This window comes from Hemibagrus wyckioides, linkage group LG26 (assembly GCF_019097595.1).
Source record: "Hemibagrus wyckioides isolate EC202008001 linkage group LG26, SWU_Hwy_1.0, whole genome shotgun sequence".
NCBI classification, from domain to species: domain Eukaryota; kingdom Metazoa; phylum Chordata; class Actinopteri; order Siluriformes; family Bagridae; genus Hemibagrus; species Hemibagrus wyckioides.
The window spans coordinates 22,755,230-22,783,202 of record NC_080735.1 but is presented as its reverse complement, the minus strand read 5'-3'; the positions used below and the strand labels follow the sequence as shown (position 1 = coordinate 22,783,202).

The 27,973-nt window shown below is 40.9% G+C and overlaps 1 protein-coding gene across 1 annotated transcript in view; it reads right to left on the bottom strand.

Annotated features, from left to right (window-relative positions):
• Positions 1 to 17,327: 17,327 nt before the first annotated feature.
• Positions 17,328 to 27,973, bottom strand: part of LOC131347029 (uncharacterized) — a 42,917-nt gene continuing 32,271 nt past the window's right edge. Inside the window, exons 79-96 of the mRNA XM_058380866.1 lie at positions 25,534 to 25,651; positions 25,228 to 25,440; positions 24,831 to 25,001; positions 24,610 to 24,747; positions 24,406 to 24,455; positions 24,131 to 24,263; positions 23,651 to 23,730; positions 23,391 to 23,517; positions 22,710 to 22,900; positions 21,989 to 22,079; positions 21,747 to 21,873; positions 21,431 to 21,612; positions 21,159 to 21,314; positions 20,837 to 20,970; positions 18,911 to 19,044; positions 18,384 to 18,478; positions 17,885 to 18,122; positions 17,328 to 17,673 (exon numbers count right to left, since the gene is read on the bottom strand). Of these exons, the coding sequence (XP_058236849.1) occupies positions 17,582 to 17,673; positions 17,885 to 18,122; positions 18,384 to 18,478; positions 18,911 to 19,044; positions 20,837 to 20,970; positions 21,159 to 21,314; positions 21,431 to 21,612; positions 21,747 to 21,873; positions 21,989 to 22,079; positions 22,710 to 22,900; positions 23,391 to 23,517; positions 23,651 to 23,730; positions 24,131 to 24,263; positions 24,406 to 24,455; positions 24,610 to 24,747; positions 24,831 to 25,001; positions 25,228 to 25,440; positions 25,534 to 25,651 (2,470 nt within the window). The 3' untranslated portion in view covers positions 17,328 to 17,581. The remainder of the gene's footprint in view (positions 17,674 to 17,884; positions 18,123 to 18,383; positions 18,479 to 18,910; positions 19,045 to 20,836; positions 20,971 to 21,158; positions 21,315 to 21,430; positions 21,613 to 21,746; positions 21,874 to 21,988; positions 22,080 to 22,709; positions 22,901 to 23,390; positions 23,518 to 23,650; positions 23,731 to 24,130; positions 24,264 to 24,405; positions 24,456 to 24,609; positions 24,748 to 24,830; positions 25,002 to 25,227; positions 25,441 to 25,533; positions 25,652 to 27,973) is intronic.

Genomic DNA, 27,973 nt, shown 5'->3' with positions numbered 1-27,973 from the left:
GCCTGGCCTGGCCTGGCCTGGCCTGGCCTGGCCTGGCCTGGCCTGGCCTGGCCTGGCCTGGCCTGGCCTGGCCTGGCCTGGCCTGGCCTGGCCTGGCCTAATTTTCTCTAACCTAACAGCCTGCCTAGCCTAACTGGCCTGGCCTGGCCTGGACCTGAACCTAAATCCTGAGCCTAATTTTAATCTAACCTAATTTGGGTGTTGGGGCTCATGAAGGATGCTACAGTTTCTTCTGCCTGGAGGCCTGGCCTGGCCTGAGCTGCAACCAGGCTGGACTTTTCTACCTAACCTTTCTTCTAACCTAACCTAACCTATTTCTAACCTAATCCTAACCTAAGCCTAACCTAACCCTAACCCCCAACCCACTGGGCGGGGAGCCGAATATGTTCTGGCGCCCTAACCCTGTTTCCTAAACAAAAAATCTCATGATTTATGAATATGGAAATAAGGGAGAGGGGAGTCTCTTGGATGAGCCCGTGCATGTAAAACCCATTTGGGTATTACATATAACAAAATACATATTTCTTAACCTAACCCTAACCCTAAATGATATGACAGCCTTGTATGAACATGTTGAGTTTTATACTGAGATGCTGGTTGATTAAAAGGTTTTAAAGTTTAAATTTATGTTTTTAAAATTAATTAAATATAATTATAGGAAATGAAAATGAAATTAAATATGTATAAAATAAAAAATATATAAAATTAACCATTCACTCTTGTACTTTTGTCTCACTGTCTTTTGTTAGAAATTTGGGGTGAAGTTAGATTTCAATTATCTATGAACATTATCATTTTTCAAAAACAAATTGTTCTTCATCAAAGATGTTACACTTTAATGTCCATTGCCACTCACCTGTTTAATTGACTCCTTGCCCCAACCCTAACTTCATCATGGGATTTCTTGATGATGGAGAATGGACAGTGATGCATCGTGGGAAACCTGGGCGTGCCCACATGCACAACACTATAAAACGGCCACACAACGAAATGTCAGACTGAAATGAAAGTGGGATCCGCCTGCCATAATTTGGGGTCAAGCTTTCCAACGGTACCAGCCACGACCTTCTCGTAGGTCAGTCTAAATTAGGGTTACGACCTCATACGCTGCCCATAGTTATGTTTGGGGTTAAAAATTAGGGTTAGTGGCAGGGTTAGGGTTGGGGAATTAGGGTTAGGGTTGGGGGGTTAGGATTAGGGTAATAGAATAAAAACCACGATCGTCGATTTTGACAAACGTAAATTTTGGTTATAACTTCTGACAGGAAGGTCATAGAGTGATGAAATTTGGCTCTACCCCCCATTTTTGGGGATGCCCAAATTGCATCCTGCTCAGACCTTCCATTCCTGAGATATCAGCCCTGGAAATCTTTTTTTCTGTATCTCCAGAATGGAAGGTCGTAGAGAGACGTGGCTGGTACTGTTGGAAAGCTTGACCCCAAATTATGGCAGGTGGATCCCATGTTCGTTTCAGTCTGATGTTTTGTTTGGAAGTTATAAGTGAAAGTTTGTTCCCATTGAAAATTAATGGGAGCCCAACGTGTCATGACCCAAATCATTCATGTAGAAATTGTTTAGGAGCACGTTTCAGACCATTTGGAGTAATCTGGTATATGTTCTGTGGTTAATTTTTTGGAAAGTCGTACTCGTAGTAAAGTTCGTACAGAAGATCATAGACACATTGAATTGTGTGTCCTGTCTGGGATAAAGGCTGTGTGGCTGTTTTATAGTGTTGTGCATGTGGGCACGACCACGTTTCCCATGATGCACCACTGTCCACTCTCCATCATCAACAAATCCCATGATGGAGTTAGGGTTAGGGCAAGGAGTCAATTAAACAGGTGAGTGGCAATGGACAGTTTTTAGTGTTGTGCATATGACTTACATTTATGCATTATCTCACACAGAATTGCACCATAAGCTAAACTCATGAAGAAGTCATGTAATACCATTTAATCAAGATGCATTGCAGAAATGTTGGATTTTATACTGAAATACTGGGTCACACCCAACATTTTAGTATGAAGCCCAACATGTCCATGGGATTAGAGTTGGGGTTAGGAATTAGGGTTAGCGTTAGGAATTAGGGTAAGAAGTTAGGAATTAGGATTGGGGTTAGGAATTAGGATTAGTAATTAGGGTTGGGGTAAGGGGTGGCCATTAACCTGAATACACTGGCCATCAATGCCGTAGGTGAGGACAGAGACCCTTCTCATTTAGGCCCCGGGGATATGTGGTAGCAAGTCTGTGTATCCAAATTTTTTCGGCTCTCTTCCTCTGTGGTACAGACCAATGTGGGTTGGCCTGGAGAACCATCACTCGGGAAGATTGCCATCCATGTTCCAAAAAATGTTGTACCAAATGTGTATTGGTTTCTTTTTGTTTCAGAATATTATGTTTGTGTTGTGTCATCCTGACGAGGATTGTGTTTCCTGTTTCGCCAACATATTGGGCCTGACACTGCATGCAAGTAATGAGAAACACAGTTTTTACAATGTACTGAACCTGATTGGTGAGTGGCGAACACTTCCTGTGTGTATCGGTTTTGCACCACCTCCGTTCATTGAAAGTATTGTCCTTGATGTTTGATTTTCGTGTCGTGGAGCAAAGGGAGTTTAGCCCTGACCAGGTGGTCGTGCAAGCTCTTGTTTTTCCTGAATGCAGAAATAACTTTGTGATCTTTAAACCACTGAGTTGGTCCCAATATGCACTGGAAGTTGGATTTAATTGCCCTGGTTAGTCTGACCGCAGAGAGAGAATATGTCATTATTAAGGGCAACATGGTATCCACAGTCTGGGTCTTAGCTGTGAGGTAGGACTTGAAAATCTTTCTCAAAAAGGATCTGTTGTATCCCCTGTAGCGGAAAGCCCTGAAGAGGATCTGAGTCGCCTCTTCAAAGTCCTGCTTCTGAGTGCATATACGGTGGAATCTGAGGAGTTGTGATTTGACTAGGCCAGGAAAGGTGTGTCTGGGGTGAAAGCTTTTCTTGTGCAGAAGTGCATGTGTATCTGTGGTTTTAAAGAAGACTTTTATGTCCAATCGACATGAAATGTGGGCCTACATAGGTGGTGGTGTCTAGGAAATCAACAGACTGTCAGCTGGTGCTGGATTTGAGTTTAATGGATGGGTTATGATTGTTCAGGATCCTAAAAAATTCTTTAAAATCCTGTTCAGAATGCACCCATACACCCCAGATGTCATCCAGGTATCTGAAGTAATAAAGTGGTCGTTTAACACATTGGGACAGGGCCGAGGTTTCCCACTGGGCCATAAATATGTTTGCGTAGGCCGGGGCAAATTTCTTGCCCATTGCAGTGCCCCTGATCTGTAGAAAAAATTCGCCATTAAACTCAAAGTCATTCCTATTGGGACTTATCTCAAGTAGCTGCATCAGTTCCTTATACGGCCTGGAACTGTCCGGATGTTTCCGAAAAAGATTCTCAACTGCTCGTATGCCTTCCTGACTGTCGATGTTCGTATACAGACTGTCGATATCCATAGTGAATAGCAAGGCATCTTGAGGAATATCCAGGCCCTTCACCTTGTGCACAAAATCGTACGTGTCCTTAATATAGCTCGGATGGCCCATCGATAGCGGATTCAAGTAATAGTCTATCAACTCGGCTGTGTAATAAGTCTCACTACCACAGTCTGACACTATGGGCCTACCTGGAGGGATTTCATGGGGTTTGCTCCACTTAGCCGGTCTTTATGAATCATAGGGAGCATGTAGAATTTCCTACTTCCAGGCACTGTATTTCCCATCAGATATGCCTTTTGTTTCGCATTAATGAATTTTTTTAACATAAAGGGATTGAATGATGCTCTTGACTTTGGGGATCGTGTCTAAATAAATAGGTTTATCCAATTTTTTATAATATTGTGAATCATGCAACTGTCTATAGCCCTCCCACAGATACTGTTCACGGTCCCATATAACGATGGCGCTGCCCTTATCCGCCAGTTTAATAATAATGTTTTTATTGCTTTTTAGCTCTTTGAGGGCCTGTAACTCCTCATGGGTGAGATTATGTTGCTGCCAGGATGATCTGAGGTGATTGAGGCACTCTATGTCTTTTTCAAATAGGGCATTGAGTTCAAGGGGTAATTTACTCATATCAGGGACCCAGTCAGATCTGGATGTGAATGGAGGAGGAATAGAGCTTGTGTCATTGTCGAAATATGCTGCCAGTTTAATTCTGTGATGATATTGTTGTAGATCATGGCGTAATTGCATATCATGATTTTTTTTAATTGTTTTTAGAAATATGGAATGTGGGAATAAAAGTTAGGTCCTTATCGAGAAGGCTGAGTTGTGGGGAAGAAATATGAAATTTTTTACTCAAGATCACAATGATATGATTCTCCTCCTGAATTCCAAGGCTTATGGGGAAATCTCTTTTAAATGCTCCAGCCAGTGATGTAACATATTTTTAGCCGTATCCGCTGTCCAGTGCACATGATCCGTATCAGTCAGAAAGCCGGATCTGGACAGGGCTGGAATGTGCTTAATATTAGACACGATATCTTGGTTCAGGACCGTCAGATGCGACTGCCCGAGAAATTGATTTCCGGAACCCATATCTGTGCCACGGGGAATTTTTCTTTAGCCGTTCTCAGGGCTGCCTGCAACTGCTTTATGGCTGTATCTGTATCTGCGCTCAGCTATTGATCCCCAGAGCCAGAATAACCTGTTCCACCTCCGTGGAAATTGCATTTTTACCAATCACAGCTTCAATGTGTCTAAAAGTGGCTCCTGGATAGCTCTCGAGCTGGAGAACAGGGTTCTTAAAGGCTGGGATTCTGGATAGATTTGAATCACCTATAATGAACCACTTCTTCCGGACAGTAAGGCTCCAATCTAATAACTTTCTGGGAGTATTTATGTGTCTGTTGGGTCCAAATTCCTGTGAGTTGACGTGTATGTTAGGAGAAATGTTTTGATCAAGATTTAAGCGAGCCTGCGTGGCCGTCTTGAGGCTCAAGACCTTTTTGGGACTCAAAGTGACCCTCGGTGTCACAGCGTCCTCCTGCTCACCCTCACTTCCATCTCCATCCTCAACGAGGATGAATTCGCGTATTTCACTTACACAGGGTTTCTGAAGCGTAAGAGGGGAGTGCGCTGCTCCATAGGGGAAAAAAAGGCGCCACCCGGAGCCTCAGGCTCCACATCTAAACGGTCATCGGCATCATCCTTTCTCACTGGAGACCAATCACTCTGTGATTCCATCATAGTGGATGTCAAGAGTGGAGTGCGCGTTTCATCTTCCGCATGAATCAAGGCCTGTACTGTGAGCGCTCCCGTCATGTTATTCTGTGAAGGGGCAGGATCTAGATGGTCACTGTGAGTCTCTGCTTCCTCTCTCGCATCCTCAGGACTGTCACCTGGGCCTGCAGAACACCATTTCTCCCCGATGAGCGTGTGTGCCTCGTGTAGCATTTTATCTTGTAAATTTGTGCCCAGGCTGCGTTTGGCCCAGATAATGGCCATGTCGTAATACTCCTCCCACCTTTGTGATGAGAACTGTTGCAGTTTGGAGATTTGTTCATCCAAAACATCTTCATAATGCTCCCTCAAAATGATCATGGTGGTGTAGGCCCAATTTTTAGCATTACCTTCAATAAGGGTTTGTGTTACAGAGTTAGAAAGGGCCAGTCTAATGAATTTTGATAGGTGTTGTTGCATCTTTTTAATCGAAGGGGGTTGTGTGTGGCTGACATTATTTTTGTGGTGTAGTAGCTTGATAATGTTAAGCAAAGTATGGGTTTTAGGGACAAAGTCCGGGTCCTCAATCCTCTCAGCTGGGTTGTTCTGTTTAGCATGCACATTATTGTGTTGTGGGTGTGCTTGGTGTCCATGTGTAGTGATTCGTGTTACTCGCCATGACTTTTTGGCATGAGATCTGAGCCTGAAGGCGGAAGAGACAGGTCCAAATCGGGCCTGTGTTTCAAAAAATTGTGGGCTCATCGACCGTTGATACCTCTGATTGTTGTAATGAGTCAAGACTGGCTCCTGACGGCCGTCTCATATGGCTGGGTATGGGTGAGGGCGAACTCTCTCACCCTGTGTTGGATATTGGGCCCTACGGCCTCCAAATCTGACTGCATCTGCATAGGAGAGTGTTCTCTCCCTTTATTCATCATCCCAGTGATAACTGGGTCTTTGCCAGACCGTGTCTCTTGTGGCGCGTCTGCGTGTTACTACTGTCCAACCGTAGTTCTCTGCCATGTTTGTGTTGTCGAGGTTGCGTGGTGTTTTTGAACCGGAAAATCAAGAGTTAAATATTTTTGTGAACATGTTATAATCGGTTATGATAAAGGAGAAGTGTTGACAATAAATTGTGGTTGTGTAAACAGTTATTATTGGTGTTGTGTAGTTTTTTAGGGATGTCTAATGATCTTATAGGAAGCGGGAAACAATGGGGAAAAAAAAGAGAAAAAAAAGGAAGCCTGTCTTCAGGCAGGCTTGTTCAGGCAAATTTGTTCCAAAAAAACTTTTTTAATTCGTGACAAAATGTGTTTAAGGAGAAGTAATGTTATCAAAAAAAGTGGAGGGTTTTGTTCAAAGCTTTCTCTCAGGGAGCTGGAAGCATTGAATGAGCTCTAGTATGTTTGATATGGGCTATATATAAGTTAGGGGGCGGGATTCCATTTAAATGGGCCAATCGGAATTTCTCCTCCTCTCCTATTCAAAAGTAAGCAGCTCCCGTCCAATAGGAAGCGCGCATGTTTTAAAGCGGTTTTAATTAAGTGCCTAAAGCGATTTGAATTAAATTTTTAAAGATATTTAAAGGCTTAGGATCATGGAGAATAAACCAATTTACTTAGAATCAGTTTAGATTTTTAATAATTATTATATTATGCTAATAATTATACGAATGAATTAAACTTCCCAGCTGTTTTACCTTTGGGGTAGACCAAATGTTAGGTTGTTTTGGCCACAACTATGAACAATAGATGGGTAATGTGAGATGTATAGATTACCAATAATGTATGATTATTTATTAATTGATTTCTTTAACGGTGGCGGATTGGAGATAAGAAAGCAGAAACTGCCAAAGCCATCACAGCATGAGGCATGGGCTGATTAGGGTTGGGGTTAAGGTTAGCGGTTAGGGTTAGGAGTTAGGGTTAGGGATAGGGCCGGGGTTGAGGTTAAGGTTAGGGACGAGGTTGGGGTTTGGGGGGGGGGGGGTATTTAGGGCTCTGTAAGTTCTATTATGGTGATAAGTGTTAAGGATTGGAGTCCAGGTGAGGAGTTCCAGGCCAGCAATTCACAAACCCCCAAGTGCTAAAGTCTTAAGTGCTGAAGTTTTAAGTGCTTTACACATCAAACAAGTGCTAAAACCAAATCACACCACATCAAACCAATCTTACATTTTGGTAGGGATTGCTGGTCTCGAACTCCACCCCAGAAATATTGCAAAATAACATTAGTGATCTGATATCCCCCCTGGTTTGGGGACCCCCGGACAGGAACTGGTTTAACTAGAGATATGAAAAAACTCACGTTTGGGGAATATTGAAATCATCTCGTTGAGTCCCATGGGAACCCACGTGTTGAGTTTTCGCATCCACTGTCTCTTCTTTATTTTCCTCTGCTTATCTGACCAGACCGAGTTAGCTTCTAGTCCTGTTATTTTAAGATTATGTAAATCATGTTCCTGAAAATGGGTAACTACTTTGTTGTATTTATTTCTGGTGATTGTGTATGTGTTGTTTTAACCTTTGTAAGATTGTGTATCTTGTTTCTCCTGTGTTTTTTGTGACACTTTAAACATAAAATACAATAAACAACATTCTTACTGTTTAAATTTAAATGTAAGTTGATAGGTGTGTGTGCAATGTATTTTGTGAACTGATAGTATTAATCCCAACGAGATGGCTGTCGGCTACTTGTGGCAGTGAATCTAGATCGGATTAAAATGTCACAGATTTTTGTCCTTATGGTAAGCCGAAATGACTTTGAATTCATTAAGTTGCGGAATCTGTTGTTGAGCTTTATGAAAATTAATTTTGACTTTTCTGTTTAAATTTTGTGTGAGTGCTGAGTAAGTAGTTATTAATGGGATGACACCCTTGGAGTTCGGCAACTGGGTCCAGGGAGCCCGATTTTAGCCCGACAGCTGGGCTAAAGTGGTAGATTTAATGTACCTCAGAAATCTTTTACTGTAGCCTCTATGTTTTAGAGCTTTGAATAGTGTTTGGGTGGTCTTATGGAAATCTGGTTCGTCCGTGGAAATTCGATGAAATCTGATCAACTGCAATTTGATTAACCCTTTAAATGTGTGTTTTGGATGATAACTGGATTTGTGAAGTAAACTGTGTCCGTTTTTTTTGTTTTGAGTGATTTGCAATGGGTGGACTATTCACTCAAAAATACTGTAGTATCCAGAAATTCAATGGATAATGCTTCCAAGATGGCAGCACGGCAGTAGCACGCAGCGGCCACTCCGGAACCAATATGGTGCTTTTTTTTTGTTTTAGCGCGAAATTAAAAGTGCATGGACGCCAAAGACAGTGGTGTTCATGTATACGACCACCAGATGATATTACAGTACAGAAATCATGCACTTACTAACTTGCATGATGGAGTACTCTGCAAACTTCGCGAACTCGGCTTGCTGCGAAGTCCAAGTCTTCAGTCCTCGGCGTCGCCTGATGCCGGTGGCCAGGAGAGAGGACGTCGGGAGTGCGGTAAACGGGCGGGTGTACGTGCTAGGCTAACAACCAACCCTAGCCGGCCGGCACTCCCTTCCATCATCTTGTCCAACATCTGCTCACTGGATAATAAACTGGACTACATCCGACTCCAGCGAACTACACAGTGTGAGTTCAGAGACTGCTGCGTCTTTGTTTTCATGGAGACGTGGCTCAGCGACAGAGTTCCGGACGCCGCCATTCAGCTAGCCGGGCTAACCGTGTTTCGTGCCGACAGGAATGCAGCTCTGTGCGGTAAGACTCGCGGTGGTGGCATGTGTGTTTACATCAACACGGAATGGTGTAAGGATTGGTGTAAGGACGGAATGGTGTAAGGCTTGTGTCTAACTACTGCTCATCGGTAGTGGAGTTTGTAACTGTTAGATGCAGACCTTTTTATTTACCCCGGGAATTCACCACTACTTTCATTATCGGAGTGTACATTCCACCCAGCGCTAATGCTAACGAGGCTCTGTGTGAGCTGTATGGAGCTATTAGTGAGCTGCAGAATGCTCACCCCGATGGACTGTTTATCATCGCCGGAGATTTCAATCATGCAAATCTCAGAACAGTGCTCCCTAAATTCCATCAGTATGTGGACTTTGCTACGAGAGGGACGAACACGCTGGATGTTGTTTACACAAACATTCCTGGCACGTATCGTGCAGAGCCCCGCCCCCACCTCAGCTACTCAGACCACATCTCTGTTATGTTGATTCCAGCATACAGACCACTCGTCAGACGCTCTAAACCGGTTCTGAAACAGGTTAAGACCTGGCCAGCAGGAGCCATCTCTGCTCTTCAGGACTGTTTTGAGTGCACTGACTGGGACATGTTTAGGGAGGCTGCAACCAACGGTGACTCTATTGACTTGGAGGAATACACGGCATCTGTGTCCGGGTACATCAGGAAGTGCATCAATGACGTGACCGTCTCCAAGACCATCACAACACACTCCAACCAGAAGCCGTGGATGACTACGAAAGTGCATGCTCTCCTGAAGTCGAGAGACTCTGCCTTCAGATCAGGGGACGGTTGGCCTTAAAAATAGCAAGGGCCAAACTGTCCCGAGCCATCAGAGAGGCGAAGCACGCGCACGCCCAGAGAATCCACGGCCACTTCCAGAACAGCAGAGACTCCCGGCGCATGTGGCAGGGCATTCCAGGTCATCACCAACTACAGGACAACTTCACCTGCCTGTGACAGTGATGCCTCCTTTCCAGATGCTCTGAAAGACTTCTATGCTCGGTTTGAGGCACAGAACACCACAACAGCAAGGAAGACCATCCCTCCTCCTAATGACCCAGTGCTCCGTCTCACCACGGCTGACGGGAGGAGAACTCTATGCAGAGTTAATCCACGGAAGTCTGCTGGACCAGACAACATTCCTGGCAAAGTTCTCAGGGAGTGTGCAGAGCAGCTAGCAGATGTCTTCACTGACATCTTCAACATCTCGCTGAGCAGCTCCATCATCCCTACGTGCCTCAAGACAACGACCATCATCCCTGTGCCAAAGAAGTCTACGGTTTCCTGCCTCAATGACTACCGTCCCGTCGCACTCACACCAATCGTGATGAAATGCTTCGAGAGGCTCGTCATGAGGCACATCAAATCACAGCTACCACCCTCGCTGGACCCCTTGCAGTTTGCATATCGTCCTAACTGTTCCACGGAAGACTCCATCACCACAACCCTCCATCTGGCCCTCACACACCTGGACTGTAAAGGCTCCTACGTTCGAATGCTGTTCATAGATTTCAGTTCAGCATTCAACACAATCATCCCTCAGCAGCTGATTGAGAAGCTGAGTCTCCTGGGCCTGAACACCTCTCTCTGCAACTGGATCCTGGATTTCCTGACTGGGAGACCTCAGTCAGTCCGGATCGGGAGCAATATCTCCAGCACCACCACACTGAACACTGGAGCTCCTCAGGGCTGTGTGCTCAGTCCATTGCTGTTCACTCTGCTGACTCACGACTGTGCAGCAATGCACAGCTCCAACCACATCGTTAAGTTCGCTGATGACATGACCGTGGTGGATCTCATCAACAAGAACGACGAGTCAGCATACAGAGAGGAGGTGCAACATCTAACAGCCTGGTGCAGAGCCAACAACCTCTCCCTGAACGTCGACAAGACCAAAGAAATGGTTGTTGACTTCAGGAGAGCACAGAGTGACCACTCTCCGCTGTCCATCGACGGATCCTCGGTGGAGATTGTCAAGAGCACCAAATTCCTTGGTGTCCATCTGGTGGAGAACTTCACCTGGTCACTCAACACCAGCTCCATCACCAAGAAAGCCCAGCAGCGCCTCTACTTCCTGAGGAGGCTGAGGAAAGCCCATCTCACTTCCCCCATCCTGACTGTGTTCTACAGAGGGACCATCGAGAGCATCCTGAGCAGCTGCATCACTGCCTTGTTTGGGAACTGCACCGTCTCGGATCGCAAGACCCTTCAGCGGATAGTGAGGACAGCTGAAAAGATCATCGGAGTCTCTTTCCCCTCTATCACAGACATTTACACCGCACGCTGCATCCGCAAAGCCAACAGCATTGTGGACGACCCCACACACCCCACACACCCCTCACACACACCCCACACACACTCTTACACACCCCACACACTCTTACACACCCCACACACTCTTACACACCCCACACACTCTTACACACCCCACACACACTCTTCACCCTCCAGCCATCTGGAAAGAGGTACCAGAGCATTCGGGCCCTCACAACCAAACTGTGTAACAGTTTCTTTCCTCAAGCCATCAGGCTCCTCAACACTCTGGACTGAACTGTTCTACACTCTCTCACACACACACACGCGCACACACACACACTCACTCAGGACTGAACTGTATATCAATTCTCTGTCTCTCTCACACACAGATACACACACACCCACACACACTCTCAGATACACACACTTTTTTAACACACTCTCTCTTGACTGTGTGGACATGCACACAATTTATATTGTTCATTACTTATTGCACTACCTCTACCTGTCATCCGCTGCTATAGTTATATTTATGTTTATTTCTATTTGCACTACCTCAACCGCTGCTGTGCATTTTTGCACAATACTTTTTTTTTTACATCATTTCACTTTCTTATTTTATTTCACTTACATTCCAGTACACATGTTCTTTTCTTTCTTTTCGGCGCTAAGTGTCCTGTGTTCTTTTGTGTTGTCTTTCGCACTGTCTTGTCTATGCTCTGTTTGCACCTAGCTGCACACTGTGCACTTTATGTGGCTAAGACAATCTTCTGTCCTAGCTCTGAGGTGTTGTTTTTATGTTGAACTTTGTTGTTGTATGTTTATGTAGCACCAGGTCCTGGAGAAGCGTTGTTTCATTTCACTATGTACTGCGTCAGCTATATGTGGTTGAAATGACAATAAAGCTTCTTGAATCTTGAATTGAATTGAATCTTGATGGATCGGTTTTGTACTTAACTGTAATGTTCGGGTGATGTGTATTTGCTATTTTAACAAAATGATCGAACTCCTCTTCCCCATATTCCCAAACTCCAAAGATGTCATCCAAATACCTGTAATAAATTGTTGGTGTGTATTTACATTTTTTAACCAAAGATGTTTCCCAATCAGCCATGTATACATTTTTTTACAATTTACATACGCTGGTGCAAATTTTTTACCCATGGCCATGCCTTGGATCTGCAGGAAAATTTTATCATTGAATTCAAAGTCATTTCGGGTTAAATTGATTTCAAGTAATTGTAGGATGTGTTCATCTGGTCTATTAGGGTCTGGATAATTAGAAAACGCATTCTTTACTGCCCTAAGTCCTAATTCTGTCGAAATGTTGGTATATATACTGTCAATGTCTATAGTAAAGAGAAGTATTTTACCTGTCAGATTAATCATTTTTATTTTATCTATAAAGTCATGTGTCCTTCAAATAGTTATGTTTTTGTGAAATTGGATTGAGAAATTTATCTATGTATTCTGCGGTCCGGTAGGACTGTCACAGGTAGGACTCAACGTAGCTATTGAGGACCCCCAGATTCCGCTGCTCCTGTATGGGAAGTAGGTCCAAAAATTGTATGATGGGTGTATAGATGGTCACATTCGGGAACACAGAGCGAGCCACTCTCCATAAGCCCTGTAACTGTTTGATTAAGCCCTACTGCTAAAACAACTTTTTGTGTATGTGGGTGGATGGATAGCTTCTGCAAGATTTGAGAAGTGTGTAGAAAATTGGCCCCTGGAAAACTGTACATTTGGGATTGAAGTGGGAGGGATGCAACTCAAATTTGCATCTGCTATAAATATAATGGGTTTATGTATGGTGATGGACCAATCAGCTGCCTTTCTGTCTGTTCTGTTGTGTCTATAGGGTATGTTTGTGAGTGTGACACTGTTTAGAATGTTGTCGTCTGAGGATACCCTATTGGGTTTTTCCATGGCCCTAGAAAGGGGAATAGAAGTTGAAGGAGAGGAAAGAGAATGAGTAGGTGATGAAATGAGAATAGATGCTGGGGGCAAAGAAAGAGGAGAAAAGGAGACAGGGGAAGAAGGGCGAAGGGGAAAGGATTCAGAGCGGGTTTTGAGTTCGGGTGAATTCCCTTTTTCCATCTCCCCTCATCACGATCCCTTTAGATTTGGCCATGGTCTTGTTCACGTCCTCGTCTTTCTCCCCGGACACTATTCTGACCTGTGTAAGGAAGAGTGTGGTGAGTTTGTTTTATTTATTGTTGTGGTGGTGGGTTTCTCTATGTTATTGGTGGTGGTTTTATTTAACTCTATTGGGCTTACCTGTCTATGATGAACTTGAGACCAGGATTTTTCTTTTTGGTGCGTCACTGGGTTTGACTGCATGAACTGTCACAGATGGAGATGAATGAACATGAGAACTGTTGAATGAACTGTGGAGAAGTGGCTTTTCGAAGGACAGTGGCATATGACATGGGCTCCTCAGATGTCCTAAAATTCGACTGTTTGTTTTTTTATTGTGTTTAAACAATACTCAATAGTGTTTCCTTTTAGTTTTTGTTTAAACCTTTTTTTGGCCCATTTCATTGCCACTGTCCATTCTAGCTCTTGGAATGTATGAATGTGTTCCATTAATTGGATAATTGTTTGAATGTAGTGTTCTTGTAAAATGTGCATATTTTGTTTCATCCAACTGAGTGTATTGTTTTTAATCTTTTGTTTGGTTTGTTCAGTAGGTGAAGAAGGTTTTATGAATTGTGTCAGTTTATGTACCCGTTTTAACATTCCTGTTGGAAAGATGTCCGTATTGAGGGAGTTGTCTACCGTGTCCATGTGGTGTGTAGCCTGTATGAGTTTGTAATAAGTTTTAGTCCGTATTTTATCAAATGTGTTTGTGTACGTGTCTGTATGTTGTTGGGTTGTGTGTTGTCCCCATTACCAGTTGTAGATGGATCTCTTAAGATGGCGAACCTGTTCTGCAGGGCTAGCATTTTTAAACAAACAAACAAAAGTTAGGGCAAACAGGAAGATCCAAAGAAAAGACAAAGAAAGGTCAAGTGAAAACAGAAGAAACCAACAAAATCAGGAAAAGAAATAGTCCAAAATTCCTTTTACCCACCAGATTTGGATTTTGTTGGCACTTTCCCGTAAGCTCCTCACCTCTTGTTAGTGGGGGATGAATGATATTTATGAATTTCAGTCCCTCAACCCGGCTTGGATTAAAAAAAAAAAGGAAAGGCCTTGCTTAAAAAAAAACGGTTCTTTACCTTGGTTCCATCCAGTGATGTTTGCCTTATCCCGTTGTCCTCTTTCTCTGTTGTGTTTTAAAACTTTTAACCTTTATTATTTCTTGTTTTTAGAAATATTTTAAAAGAAACAAAAAAACTTCAATTGAAAACGTGAAAACCAAAAAAGTTTTTTAAAGAAAGAAAAGAGAAAATAAATTTGATTCTTTTTTAAACTATATAAAAAAAAATGTTTTACTCTCAGCAGAACAGACCACCATCTGAAAAAGAAATTCCTTCAAAAAAATATATGTCCTAATGTGTCACACTCATAGTGCTTCTTCAGAGGACAATCAACTGGTTCTGGCGTAGTATAAACCATTTTTATACTAACCAACCATGTATGTGGATGTATGTCATTGGATGGAATAGAAACTGAATTGTGATTGCTTGAGCTAAGAAAGATCCCAAGAAGCAGCTTCCTCTGTGGTTTAAATTTCCCTCCAAAAACTGATGGGAAGTTAAGTCATATCCTGTCGGCCATTTTGGTTTTAACTGAAAAGTCTCCTCTCCATTCAAAATAAAAGTTAAGTTTAAACAAGTTATTTTTAAATGAGAAAGATCCCTTGTCATTTCAAAATAAATGAATTTTTAAACTACTTGTTCTTAAATAAGAAAGGTCCCCTTCCTTTTCAAAATAAAAGTTCTTTTAAACTAGCTGTTCTTAAATGAAAAAGGTCCCCCATCTCTTCAAAATAAAAGATCCTTTAACTATGTTTTTAAGTGAGAGAAGTCTCCTCTCAATTCAAAATAAAAATACTTTTAAACAAGTTGTTTCTTAATGAGAAGGGTTCCTTATCCTTTCAAAATAAAAGAACTTTTAAACCAGTTGTTTTTAAATAGGAAAGGTCCCCTCCCTTTTCAAAATAAAAGTTCTTTTAAACTAGTTGTTTTAAATGAAAAAATGGTCCCTCATCTCTTTAAAATGAAAGATGTTTTAAACTTGTTTTTAAATAAGAAAAGACCCCCCTCTCTATACTCAAAATAAAAGTTTCTTTAAGCTGTTTTTAAATAAGAAAAGTCCCTTATTATTTCAAAATAAAAGAACTTAAATGGGAAAAGTCCCCTATCCCTTCAAAATAAAAGATCTTACAAACAAGTTTCTGTTAAATGAGAAAAAGTCCCCTATCTCTTCAGTCTCTATCTCTTTTGTGTTAAGATTTGGGGTTAGGGTTAGGATTAGGGTTAGGGGTGGGTTAGGGTTGGGTTAGGGTTAGGTGGGTAAGAAGGTGAGGTGGTCAAAAGGGTAAGAAACCGGTACCCTCTTGCGAGGGACCAGAAATGCACAGGCCATCCCCCGGGATCGCACTCTCTGTCGAACCCCGGGCAGTATTAATTCCCAAGTATTACGGGGATGTTGCCCCCATTTTTTATAGTGGACCTCCATCCACAGCTCATGAGCTCTGTGACTCATTTTGTTTTAATATCCAAATGAAATGCAAAATAACTTAATTTTTATCACCAGATGAAATATAACATTTGTTTTTATCATGGAATGAAATCAAATCTAACTTATTTGATTTTATTTTATTTGTTTTTATATGAACATGAAATCAAAATGAACTTTATTAAACTGGCCTATATGGCCCTATCAACCAAAAAACAAAAAACTCCCTGAAACAAATGTGTGCCCCGCCAACGTTTCGACCTGAATGGTCTTCTTCAGGTAAATTAAATTAAACAGGATTAAACACATTTGAAAAATGAAAAATATTTTTAAGCATAAATAAATTGTTAGAGTTAAAAAATAAATACCCTGTTTAGGATTTAAAAAATTAATATAATGGTTTGGGTTGGAACATAAGTAATTAAGATTAAAAAGGAAATAGAATGATTAGGGTTAGAAAATCAATGAAAAACTTGGGCTGGGAATTAGGGGTAGGGTTGGGGGTAGGGTTAGGAATTAGTGTTACGGTTAGGAATTAGGGTTGGGGTTAGGAATTAGGGTTGGGTTAGGGTAATAGGATAAAAACCACGATCGTAAATTTTGGTTATAACTTCTAACAGGAAGATCATAGAGTGATGAAATTTGGCTCTACCCCCCATTTTCAGGGGTGCCGGATCCAATGGTTCCAATTGCATCCTGCTGGGTTAGGGGTTAGGGTTAGGTAATAGGATAAAAACCACGAGGGTTAGGGGGTTAGGGTAGGTTAGGAGAATGACCGCAACGCCAGAACATATTCAGCTCCCCGCCCAGTGGGTTGGGATTGGGGGTAGGGTTAGGGTTGGGGGATGGGGTTAGGGGTTAGGGTTAGGGTTAGGTAATAGGATAAAAACCACGATGGGCGATTTTACCATAACAACCCTATTATGGTATTTCTGTACCATAATTTGGGGTCAAGCTTTCCAAAGGTACCAGCCATGTCTCTCTACGACCTTCCATTCCTGAGATACAGAAAAAAATAATTCCAGGGCTGATATCTGATGCAATTGGCACCATTGGATCCGGCGCCCCCGAAAATGGTGGGGTAGAGCCAAATTTCATCACTCTATGACCTTCCTATCAGAAGTTTATGACCGTCAAAATCGACGATCGTGGTTTTTATCTTAACCCTAAACCTAGCCCACACAAGCCCCCAATCTAATCTTAAAACCCTAACCTTAACCCTAATCCTAGCCTAGCACTTTCAGCAAGTGACATTGTTTTAAAACTGCTTTACAGAAACAGACAAAAATATATAAAGTTTAGTTACTATTTTACTGGACATATATGCATGAGAGAGAAAGAGTAAATAAAAGCCAATTTGGAATTAGAAGATGAAAAATTCTTTATTATAAAATTCAGACTGAAAGAAATAAGACTATGAATATGAAATAGAACTCTTACAAATATATAATTCAAAAGAGTAATTATTTAAAGATTAAAATTACATTAGGTTAGTTATACCCCAAATTTGTCAGTTGTATTCAAAATAATATAGTAAGACACAACATCACAATCTAACAAATACAGAAAATACATTAAAAAATATTGGTCTATAATAGTAATTAATTATACTATATTAATATATGATACTACACTACTATATGTACTATTATATTAAAATCTTCCATTGGCAGTACTGAGACAACACGTTCATTGTGAATAACAGCAATTACATTTGATTATAGAAGTATTAGTAGTTAAAAGATGATGTTATGTTGTGTAAATAGTGTGTGCAATAGTCAAAAGTCCTACACACAAAGGGAGAAACCATGCTCCAGCATGAAACATAGGTGCACCTGATGCTGAAACACACAATCAGACAAAAAATTTCAATGACATTTGTTTATTATCTGTTTGTATTCATTTCATCACGACTAGATATGATTTAATACCAGTGTAATGAAACTGTAGTGAAATACATAATGTGGTAAATATGGAATTGAATACTACATTGATTCTAGGATAGACTTTGGCTTACTGTAGCAGTGTGCTGTGTGGTAACAGTGTTCTTACCCTGAGCTGTGCTATTGGCAGAAGTTGTTTGATTTATCTGGCTGGTGGTGACAGTAGTGATGTTTGGCTGAGATGTCACAGAGGGGATTTTGCCCCCAATGAGGCCAATGTTCAGGGTATTCAAATCAGACTGGCTTTGCCTTGCCACCCAGGACTGAACAACTGAGGAGTTCTCAAACAGCTTCAGGTCAGCCAAATTCACCCCAAGTAGACCTTCCACTGTGCTCACATTTAAAGACTGAGATACACACAAAACAACACAAATTTGCATTTTATATTTGTATTCATGGCAATTGTCAGTCACCCTTAGAGCCCATCTATCTCATTTGTACAACTAAGCAATTGAGGGTAAAGGGATCTGCTCAAGGACCCAGCAGAGTCCTTTTTTCTCATAATATTTTGCATGAAATTAAAACAAAATCTCAGCTATTAAGTTTAACTTTGCAGAAAAAACCTCTGTAAACAGTTTTGCTTAATCAGCTGTATTAATATTTCATACCATGATAACAGCAGGGTTTAGATTCATGAATGTGGTGACATCCATATTAACATTCTTGATAGATAGAGCCTGTATATCCTGCACAGGAGCACCACCTACACACACACACACAAACACACACAAATATATTAAGTTGGTAAGCCTGAGTAAATTGAGCGTCAGCAAAAAAATTTTTTTTTTTTTACATATTGATCACATTTCCTCCTAATTTTACCAATTTCCATCCACTACTTAGCCAAGTCTCACTTATCACATGACAGATATAAAATAGGGTGAAGTGCAGCACATCCTTTTGATAGGAGAGAGTGTATGACCCTCCCACCCATAGAGCACTGCTACATTTTGCTCCTTTGGATTCCTTACCATGGATGGCTATGGCAATATAAGGAACGATTACTTACATCATTAACATAGCTTATTATAGGCAATTATACAAGTTTTTTGTAGATGTACATGAATATTAACAGATTGAATATTGTTGTTAAGAAAATGAGCGTTTAATCATTGGCAATCACTGGCATTGTTACCAAGGTAAGGCCTGATGAGTTGGTAATATATTCTTGCAGTGCTGTTTTGTCCACTGAAAGAGGACTCGCCGATGATGTACAGAGCAGATTTCTGTTGAATGGAACACGAGGACAAGTCCAGAGTGTTTGCTTTCCTGCACAATAAAAAAGGAATCTATAAATGCATTTTCTTTTTTCAAGACTGAGTAGACCGACACGGGTTCATGTGATGATTTGTGACATGATCACCATTATTTTTCATGCTGGTTTTTAGGACTATTTTCTAAAATACCTGAAAAGAGCAACCAATCTAATTTAGCTATTGATGAAAATGTAGCATTTTCATTGCATCCACTAAAAATATGCACTATATTTTCAGGACCATGTTACCTATTCAATCTGAGAAAAACTGCCTTTTTTGTTATCTTTCACATATTTTTTAAAATCTCTCTGTGTGCATGTGCGCCATTGTGTGTCCTCGCCTCACCCATCCACTTATTCAAACTGGCCAGGATTTAAGGCTTTAGTACAAGAAATATTTGTGGATGGGTCCTGCAGTAGTAAGGCGCTCTGTAAACTGTGCAGGATTGGATAGGGAGGCCATGCCAGGGCCATTGAAGTCAGTTCTGCACCAGGAAGATGCACAGAGGCATGCCTTCGAAAAGTGAGAGTAACTGATGGTCAGCACTATCAGCCCATTTTACAAGAGATCACACTTTCTGGTGTCACTCAGATGAGGTTGGGTTCCCTTTTGAGTCAGGTTCCTCTCAAGGTTTCTTTCTCATACAGTCTCAGGGAGTTTTTCCTTGCCTCTGGTTTGCTTGTTAGGGATAAATATAAATTAGAATTTTAAACACTGCGATTTTTAATCAGAATTTTTATATTTCTGTTATTAAGGATAGGTTATATCAAGGGATGCAGAACACTAAGAAAGAGAGAACATAGTTCTTCATATATGTACTGTATGTTGTTGCTCATTATAATCTCATGGCTGCACACTTGGGACAGGACAACCACCTCATGTCTGGGCATTCACAGTGATGTTTGCTGTGCAGCATGTTGTGAATGTTAGCTGAAGAATCCAACCCAAAAGCACCATCACCCCACTGTCCTTTCTTCAAGTTCCCTTTTAAAAGAAGTCATATGGACCTCCTCCAGTCATTAGAAAGGACATATTTTCACCTCTGCCCTATCACTTTGACCTCATAGAACACCACAATGAGACTCCTCCAGGTATGGTGATATACAAATGCTCCTACTGACTTCATAAACATAAAAATGCAGTTTAGAGATGACCTCAAGGCTATTCTTGACATGAAATTGAAAGGTTCTACAGAGAATAGAGCAGCCCCATGGTCTTGGTGCCCAAGACCAATTGGTTGATCCATTTTTGTGTGGACATTAGAAAAGTAAGCACAATGTCTAAATGCCCACTCTTGCATTATTGTGTTTTTTCTTTTCTTTTTGTTCTGCAGCTTGATGTGCTGGGTAAAGGACTGGGGACTGCTTTGTCTCAGGTGGGACTTCCATCCTGAGGTGTGGTTAAGTGGCAGTTGTTGACAGTGAGGAAACTAGTTAAACTGGCAGGTAACATTATGTTTTTTATCTGTGTGTGATCAAGGTTAATTTACTGATATTAGACTTGTTTGCCCTTTCCTAGGGGATGCAGTGAACTGGAGAGAGAGCTGTATTCAATTTGGTGTATTTGTGCATGTATGTGTCATTGAGCGAGAAAATGCTGAAAAACACTAAAAACCTGAAAATAAAAAAAACCCTCTTTTGTAAAGCTTTCTTAAAAGGTACCCACCTCCCAAGTCCTCTTTCCCAACCACACATGTCTGGGATTTACAGTGTTCAGTCGCTTTGGTCTCCAAACTGAACCGGGACTTTAAAATAAAAATAAGAGTGTCTATTTTTGTGTGACTGCACATATACATGTATACTTACTTCAAGCTCTCAGCAGTGATATTTTCCAGTACACTGACATCTAACGAACAGATGCTGGAACCAACTGCATTTATTTCTGCAGTTCCAAGCGTGTGATCAGCCACACTCAGATACCTTGAAATCACTGCATTGCTCTACAAAACACACACAAATAACATCAGTAGCAAATACAAAACTGTTTTTTTTCATTTTCTAATGTTTAGTTTTAATTAGCTCTATTTAACAAAAAAGTCACAGACAAAAGTCATCATCTCATGTAACCTACTATACCAAATAATTGTTCTCTCTCTCTGTCACACACACACACACACTTATTTATTACCATCTCTGGTGCCCAGTTGCCAAATTTTGGGTTCATCAAAGAGGATAGTGTGTCTATTATGGTAATCTTCCACTTGCTAATGTCATCAATAGTTGCCATGCGAGATGTGGAGCCCAATAGCTGCAGAACACCATCATTAATTCCTGATGGGTAGATCTACAACACACACAGACACACACACACACACACACATTCACAACTTGCACTTGCAATACATAAAATCTAACAACAGTTCACAATCTCCTCTGTCGTACAGATTTTTAAGTCCTGACCTGGTTTAACTTGTTTAGAATGACAGTCTGGAAACTGGAGTCCACCACTTTCTCAGTGATGGCTGCCAGGTTGTCTTGAAGGATAGTGTTATTCAAACACAAATCAAATTGAGTGGCATCATATCCCAGAGGAAATGATGCATCTGCAATTGTCACTGCTGTGATCTGACCAGTGGTGCATACTGTTAGAGCCAGAGAAAAGGGAAACAATTCACATTTGACGTTTTTTTGGTTTTGCATTACTAAAGACTACCTTTAATAAAAAAAAAATAGACAATCATGTCTAGGTTTGTGTTTATGCTTTGAGTCTTGTTACCTGCAACACGATTGATTTTGGACAATTTGGAGTTGCATTCCACAAAAAAATTCTTCAGTTTCTGTATTGGGATATTTTTATTCCTCAGAAATGGCATGAATAACTTTATAAATGTCTTTTTTAGATCCTATAAGGCACATAAATAGAAATTACAAAACAATTTCAATCAGTTAGGAATATCTGTTCTAAATAAAAATGTTAGATTAATAAAGAAAAATTAATAATTGTATAGATTCACATACATAGCTGAACTGTCCCCAGAAGTCTGATTTGAAATAGAGGGGCAGGATGCTCAGCTTCCCCAGAGTCTCTGCATTCCACTTTAGAGGATTACTGATTAATGACAAACAATGTGTATAAGCTTTTATGCATATTTAACACAATACAACTCTATATATGCACATATCACTTTATTTAAGCTATGCAGTTAGCCTTGGTCTTTAATAAAAGATTAATCACAGTTCCAGTTTTTTGCACCAGTTGATTATTAAAAAATTATTAAAAAATTAAATAATAACATATTATTTGCACAATGCACAAAAGTCTGTCCACTTGTCTGTACTATTCTATGTACTGTCCTGTAGCATGCTGTAATGTTTGTCTGCACTGTCAGTCTAGATCCGCACTAGATTGCAACTTGAAATTGGTATTAAACTTGATATTAAATAATGCCTTATTCTTACCCTATGTTTATTTCCAGTTATTGGACCCCACTGTAATTAATTGTTTATATTGTTTTATGATTATTATAACAGAGAGTGTTGTATTTACACCTTACACAATACCAGTTACATATCTTGGGATTCTGTGATGCAACCAAAATTCTGTACCAAGCTAATTTTGAACAGAATTTTCTCAGCTTTTGGTTGAGTCAGTGCTTATTTACAATAACATATATCCAGCTGCTGCTCTTGACCTTGATCTCTGGTCTTTTCAGATTTTGTTTTAAACTCCCACTCTCACCCATAAACAGTCTTCCCACTCAGGAGCAGTGACTGTATAGCACTGATCTGAGAATCAGAAAGATCTTCACAGTTCTTCAGTTTCTCCAAAATAAGAGGGTCAGAGTTCTGGATGTAGGAGGAGTCCAGTGTACAGGCCATATTCCCCAGAACCTCCACCTGATCCCTAGTCAGACTCGCACCAGATATACCCTGTGATGTCACAAAACATGAAGGAAAGTCAAGCAGAGGCACAAAGGCTGATTTGTGATGTATGTACTGTATGCGTGTATGTTTCTTAGTGAGCTGTCTTAATATGTTGATAAGTGAACAAGTCTGTTATATGTGTGGATTGTAATGATTACTTTGATGTTATAAATATTACTAAGTGTTCTTAGAAGTATTAAATTACATCTAATTATTTATTGCTATAAACTAGCATCCTTTAAACATTAAAGGACAAGGAAATGCTATTTAAATGTCTTGTACATTTGTGTGTTTTTTTTTATTCCTTTCTCTTAGTGGTTTAGCTTCTAGGACTTCTCATATTATTGAGATTTCAAAAGTTGCTATGTTTTTCATTGCATTTGATTTCAATATTCCATTGCATTTCATTGCAAAAAAAGTGTATTGACTAGAAAATAATATTTTTTTTTACATTTTGTATTAATTATAATTATAGGTGTGTTTATGTGTTTATTACCAGGCAGTCCCGTGCATTGTCGAATTGGGTTGCCGCTATGTTGAGGATGCTTGAAGGTACAGAGAAATCTGCTCCTCCCAAAGCAGTAAAATATGATCTGCAGTCCTTGTGCTTCACTTTGTCATAGCTATATTATACACACACACACACACGTAAAAGGATTACATATAATTTATAAAGCAATTCCACAAAAAAAAAAAATGAAAGATGCAACATAACAGCAAACACAAATGAATACAGTGTGCATGTTTTTAACACACCTGTAGTAGAGGAGCATGTCAGAAGGGACATCAGCATAGTTCACAGTGTCTTCTTTCATGATTTTGTACATGCAGGTAAGCTACAACAGAGAACACCTTCAACACCATTTCATTTGGCATCCTTATTTACTTTACTTCAGTTTACCACACTTTTACAGCAATAACTGTAAGGACTATCACTTTAAACAATCTCAAACATGCTTGCCATGTATGATGCATTATGGTTTTAGAAAACTATTGAAAATGAATTCAACACCAGCACATTAGCCCACATCAGCACTTCAAAGTTTTTACTCATTCAGAGTTAAACCTAATGTTGTGGAACATTGGTGAAACAAGATTTTGTTCTCAATGAAATCAAGCTTTAATATAGAAACAATAACACCTAAGAATAAGCAGATTAACATAGACCTGAAATGTTTGAAATGTTGTCTGAAATGATTGAAATGAACTTCTTTGGAAGACTACCAGTGTGCGTACCTGAGCCTCTTTTAGAAGGACCTTGTCTCTGCCTGCACGTGGTCTACAAGCTTTTACTAGATCTTTGATTTTCTGCTGTGGGAGAGTCTGAACTGAGCTGCAGGAGAATCCTTGCAGTACTGATGCTGACAGACTGTGAAATTGAAACTTCATGTGATAAACCAAAGTACTATAATGCTTAGCTAGACACTTTGATCAAAGGCTGTGGACTTATTCCAACAGGATATATTTATAACATTTAAAAATGTGCACTGGAATGTGTGTTTCTAACTCACTTCTCTGGATTATCACTGGCACTTGTCACTGAATCAAACAGCATCATAGCCTGGTAAAAAAAGAAGAAGCAAGAATTCATTTTTTACACATATCAAGATTTATTACACATTAAGTATTGCAAGCCTTAATGCGTAATAAACTACCCTGTTCCATAAAAAAGCAATTTATATGTCTAAGAATGTAATTGTGTGTGCTTTTGTTACCTGTTCATGGCTCCAGCTCTTGTTATTGATGAGTGAAACATCAATTGAGCTTAGTGATGAGAGTAGAGCAACTGGGATATACATCACGAGTGAATCTGGAACATTCTCTATGACTTTGGTTTGGTCTGCAGAGATAACCTGGAAAAACATGGAAATAGCTCTTTCTCTTTATCTACTTGTCTAGTTAATATGTGATATGTGTGTGTGCAATATGTGCGTACCTGCTGGGCAAAGGTTTCTTGTAGAATAACTGGTGCTGACAAAATATTATTAATGAATGATGGATTATGGGATAAAGTCAGAAGCTGAGAAGAGGGGATGCTGGAGATGGCTGCAGAGGGAACTCCTTCAATTAGTGTGCCAAGAGATAACAGAGAGGAGGTACTGTTGATCTGTTAACCAAAACAATAGGCAATCAATTTACATCTTAACAAAATCCAACCAAAACTCAACCTCAATCACTTGTTCTCTTTCAATTGCATGCTATATTTACTCTGTACAGAAGTTACTTGATAATCTTTGTAGGTTTGCATCATGAACAATTATGAATATGTGATAAAAAAAAAGCAGTTGATTCCAGATGTTGAATTTGCTTCACCAGTTTTATAGTACATTTACCTTAAAGCCTGCACTAATGATGCTCTGGATGAGAGCACTTGCTTGGCCCTGGTCCCAGCTATTGATGTTACTAAGTATAGACAGAGCACTATATATCACATTGGGGGGGGCGGAGCTTATCTGGCCCGCAGTCAGGCCTACACTTTGGCTTCCAAGCAACTGAATTGTAGATGCCGATAAAGTAGGAAACTTCTCCACGAGTGTCACTGTGACCTGAGAAAAAAGGCATGGCATTAGACATTGTCATTAAAATGGAAGAAATTCTGGTACCCTTAATGGGACTAGTATTCAAAATCAACTGATTACCTCTCGATTGATTTCATTGCACGATTTGTTGATGTTCAAGAGAATGGTCTGACTGTCTGCATCTCCAAGAGGGACAAACGCAGAGCTGGGTGCTTCACAGAGAAGTCCACCTGGTAATCTGCACACAAATACACATACACACACACAGAGATCAACATCTGACCATATACATAACAAAGATTAGGAACTTAATACATCCTGTTAATCAGGAAACCTTGTATTTTCTCCATTTTTTTTCGAGCTATACATTGATTTAAGTTTTTGATGTACTAGATTCTCTGTGCGAAATATATATATATATATAATATTGGGAAAGATGGCAAGCAAGTTCTGAAAGTGCATGCATCCGTGCTCCTGCTACATTATGCAGGATGACTTGCACTTTCTCTGCATTGTTTGTTTGGTAGAGGAGCGCGCATCTCTCGAGGGAGCCGGCTGCCTGCACTTTGAACCTCTCCGTAAGCTCTGCTCCTACTGGGCTGTTTTCCCCAGCTGAGTGTCGGGTCCCGTGTCTGCTGAGGCCTTACACTTAAATCATGGGTATTGCAGGTCTAGACAGGTGATCCCCTTTCTCTTGTCCTCGCTCAGATTTCCCCGCTTCAGCTCCAGGAGCTCACTTTTTTTCTCACAATTTTTCCAGACTTGTATGCAGAATTGTTATTGCTTTCATATGATGCTGGGGAGCTTGATGTGGGCGATGATGAGTGGTATTCCACTGAATTGCTTCCTAAAAGAAAACAATTGGTGACATTTGTGCTGTTGAAGGCAGTTTTGCATGCTGCCGCTAAATTCATTCCGAGCTTGTTGGCTGTATTTCCAGCCATTCACCTGCACCTCAGGGCTCAAGTCCTGCATCTGTCAAGGCAGTGTGCAGGGTTTAGTAATGGATTTATGGCTTCTTGAATCACTTTCTCTAATCCTCTCAGCTGACTCTAATGCCTCAGCTTTGGCTCCAGCAGCTCACATTGCGATTTCCTCTGAACTAGATGAGGATATAATGTTGTCTGCATCAAACTCTGAGGAGCTCAATGTGGGCAACAAGGAGCAAGCAGCTGAGATGTTAATTTCCCTTCTGGATGGTGCTCTTTTGGAGATTCCTGTCAGCAGGAACCTCCTCTCTTAGGCACCGGAGGGTGGTTCTCCACCACCGCCCTGAGATTTGGAAACTTAGACTCTGGCCAACTGAGGTTGTGGAGAATTTTTGTCTCTTGTGTAGTTGGCATTGTCAGGATCTAGTTCACTGCCCTGTTAGAGTTCCTGCAGACATGCCTCTTTGAGGATCACTCTCTACATTGAAGTATTTCTGGCAGCCATTGCTGCGAGTCACATGCCTGTTCTCTGGTATCTCACTTTCTGTGTGGTGCCAGATGGCGAAGGCTTTTCTTGCAAACTCAGTGGTCTTGGAGGGGCTTGTCCATGCCCCCTTTGAGCCAATGGAGTCAGCCTCTGAGGAGTTTCTGGCCCTGAAAATGGCTCTCACTCTTAGCTAGATGTGTGGTCTTTCTGCAGGCCTTCTACCATCTGCCCCAGGAGTCGGCAGAGCAAAAGAGAATGCACCTGCATTGCTCAAGTGCATAGCACAAGTCCTTTCCCTTTTGGTCTGCTCTGCTTTAGAGATTTCTATCTCCTAGGCCTATGAGATGCGCTGTGTGGCTTCACCTCTAGGGAGTACAGTTCACTTCACTACGTGTATTTCATTGAGGCAGTCCCCTACAGAATATTTGTGCTGTGGCTGGTTGGTTCTCTCCACACATCCTTATCAGTTTCTATAACCTAGACCTGGACCCGACTCCTGGGTCTTACAGGCTAATGGTACTCTGCTCCCAGGTCATTTGGGCCCTTTCAACACCTCTGGGACAGACATCTTCCGGAGTGCAGCGGCATTGGCATTGGCATTCCTATAGTGTCAGCCATGATGTGGCATCAAGTTCCCTCAAAAAGGAACTACACCAAGCTATGTATGTAACCCGGTTCCCTGAGAAGTGAACCAGAAGCTGCATTGCAAGCCAGACTCCACATTGTGTCGCACTTCCTTCAGAAAAGTAGAAGCTGGAATAATGAGAAGTCGAAGCCCTTTAAGGCCTTGCTGGCGTGCTCTGCTATGTCACATGACCTACTCGAGCTGATAAATCATTAGCTTCAGACACAACTTCCACAATGAAGCATTACCATAGTGTCAGCCATGAGGCAGCATCTCTTTCCCTTCTTAGAGAACCAGGTTACACACATAACCTTTCTACCAACAAATAGAGTTACTGAAAAATCAAATGAGACAATGGCAATGTTCCTTGTTAAAAGCAGAAATTTGCTTAGCCTAATCAAGACAATGAGGAACATGTTTTGTAGATATGATCCTGAGCCAGTTGCAATGAAGCAGAAATGTGAACATTTGATAATATATGTTGCAAGGTAATGTTTGGGTGCTTCCTGTCTCCTCTGA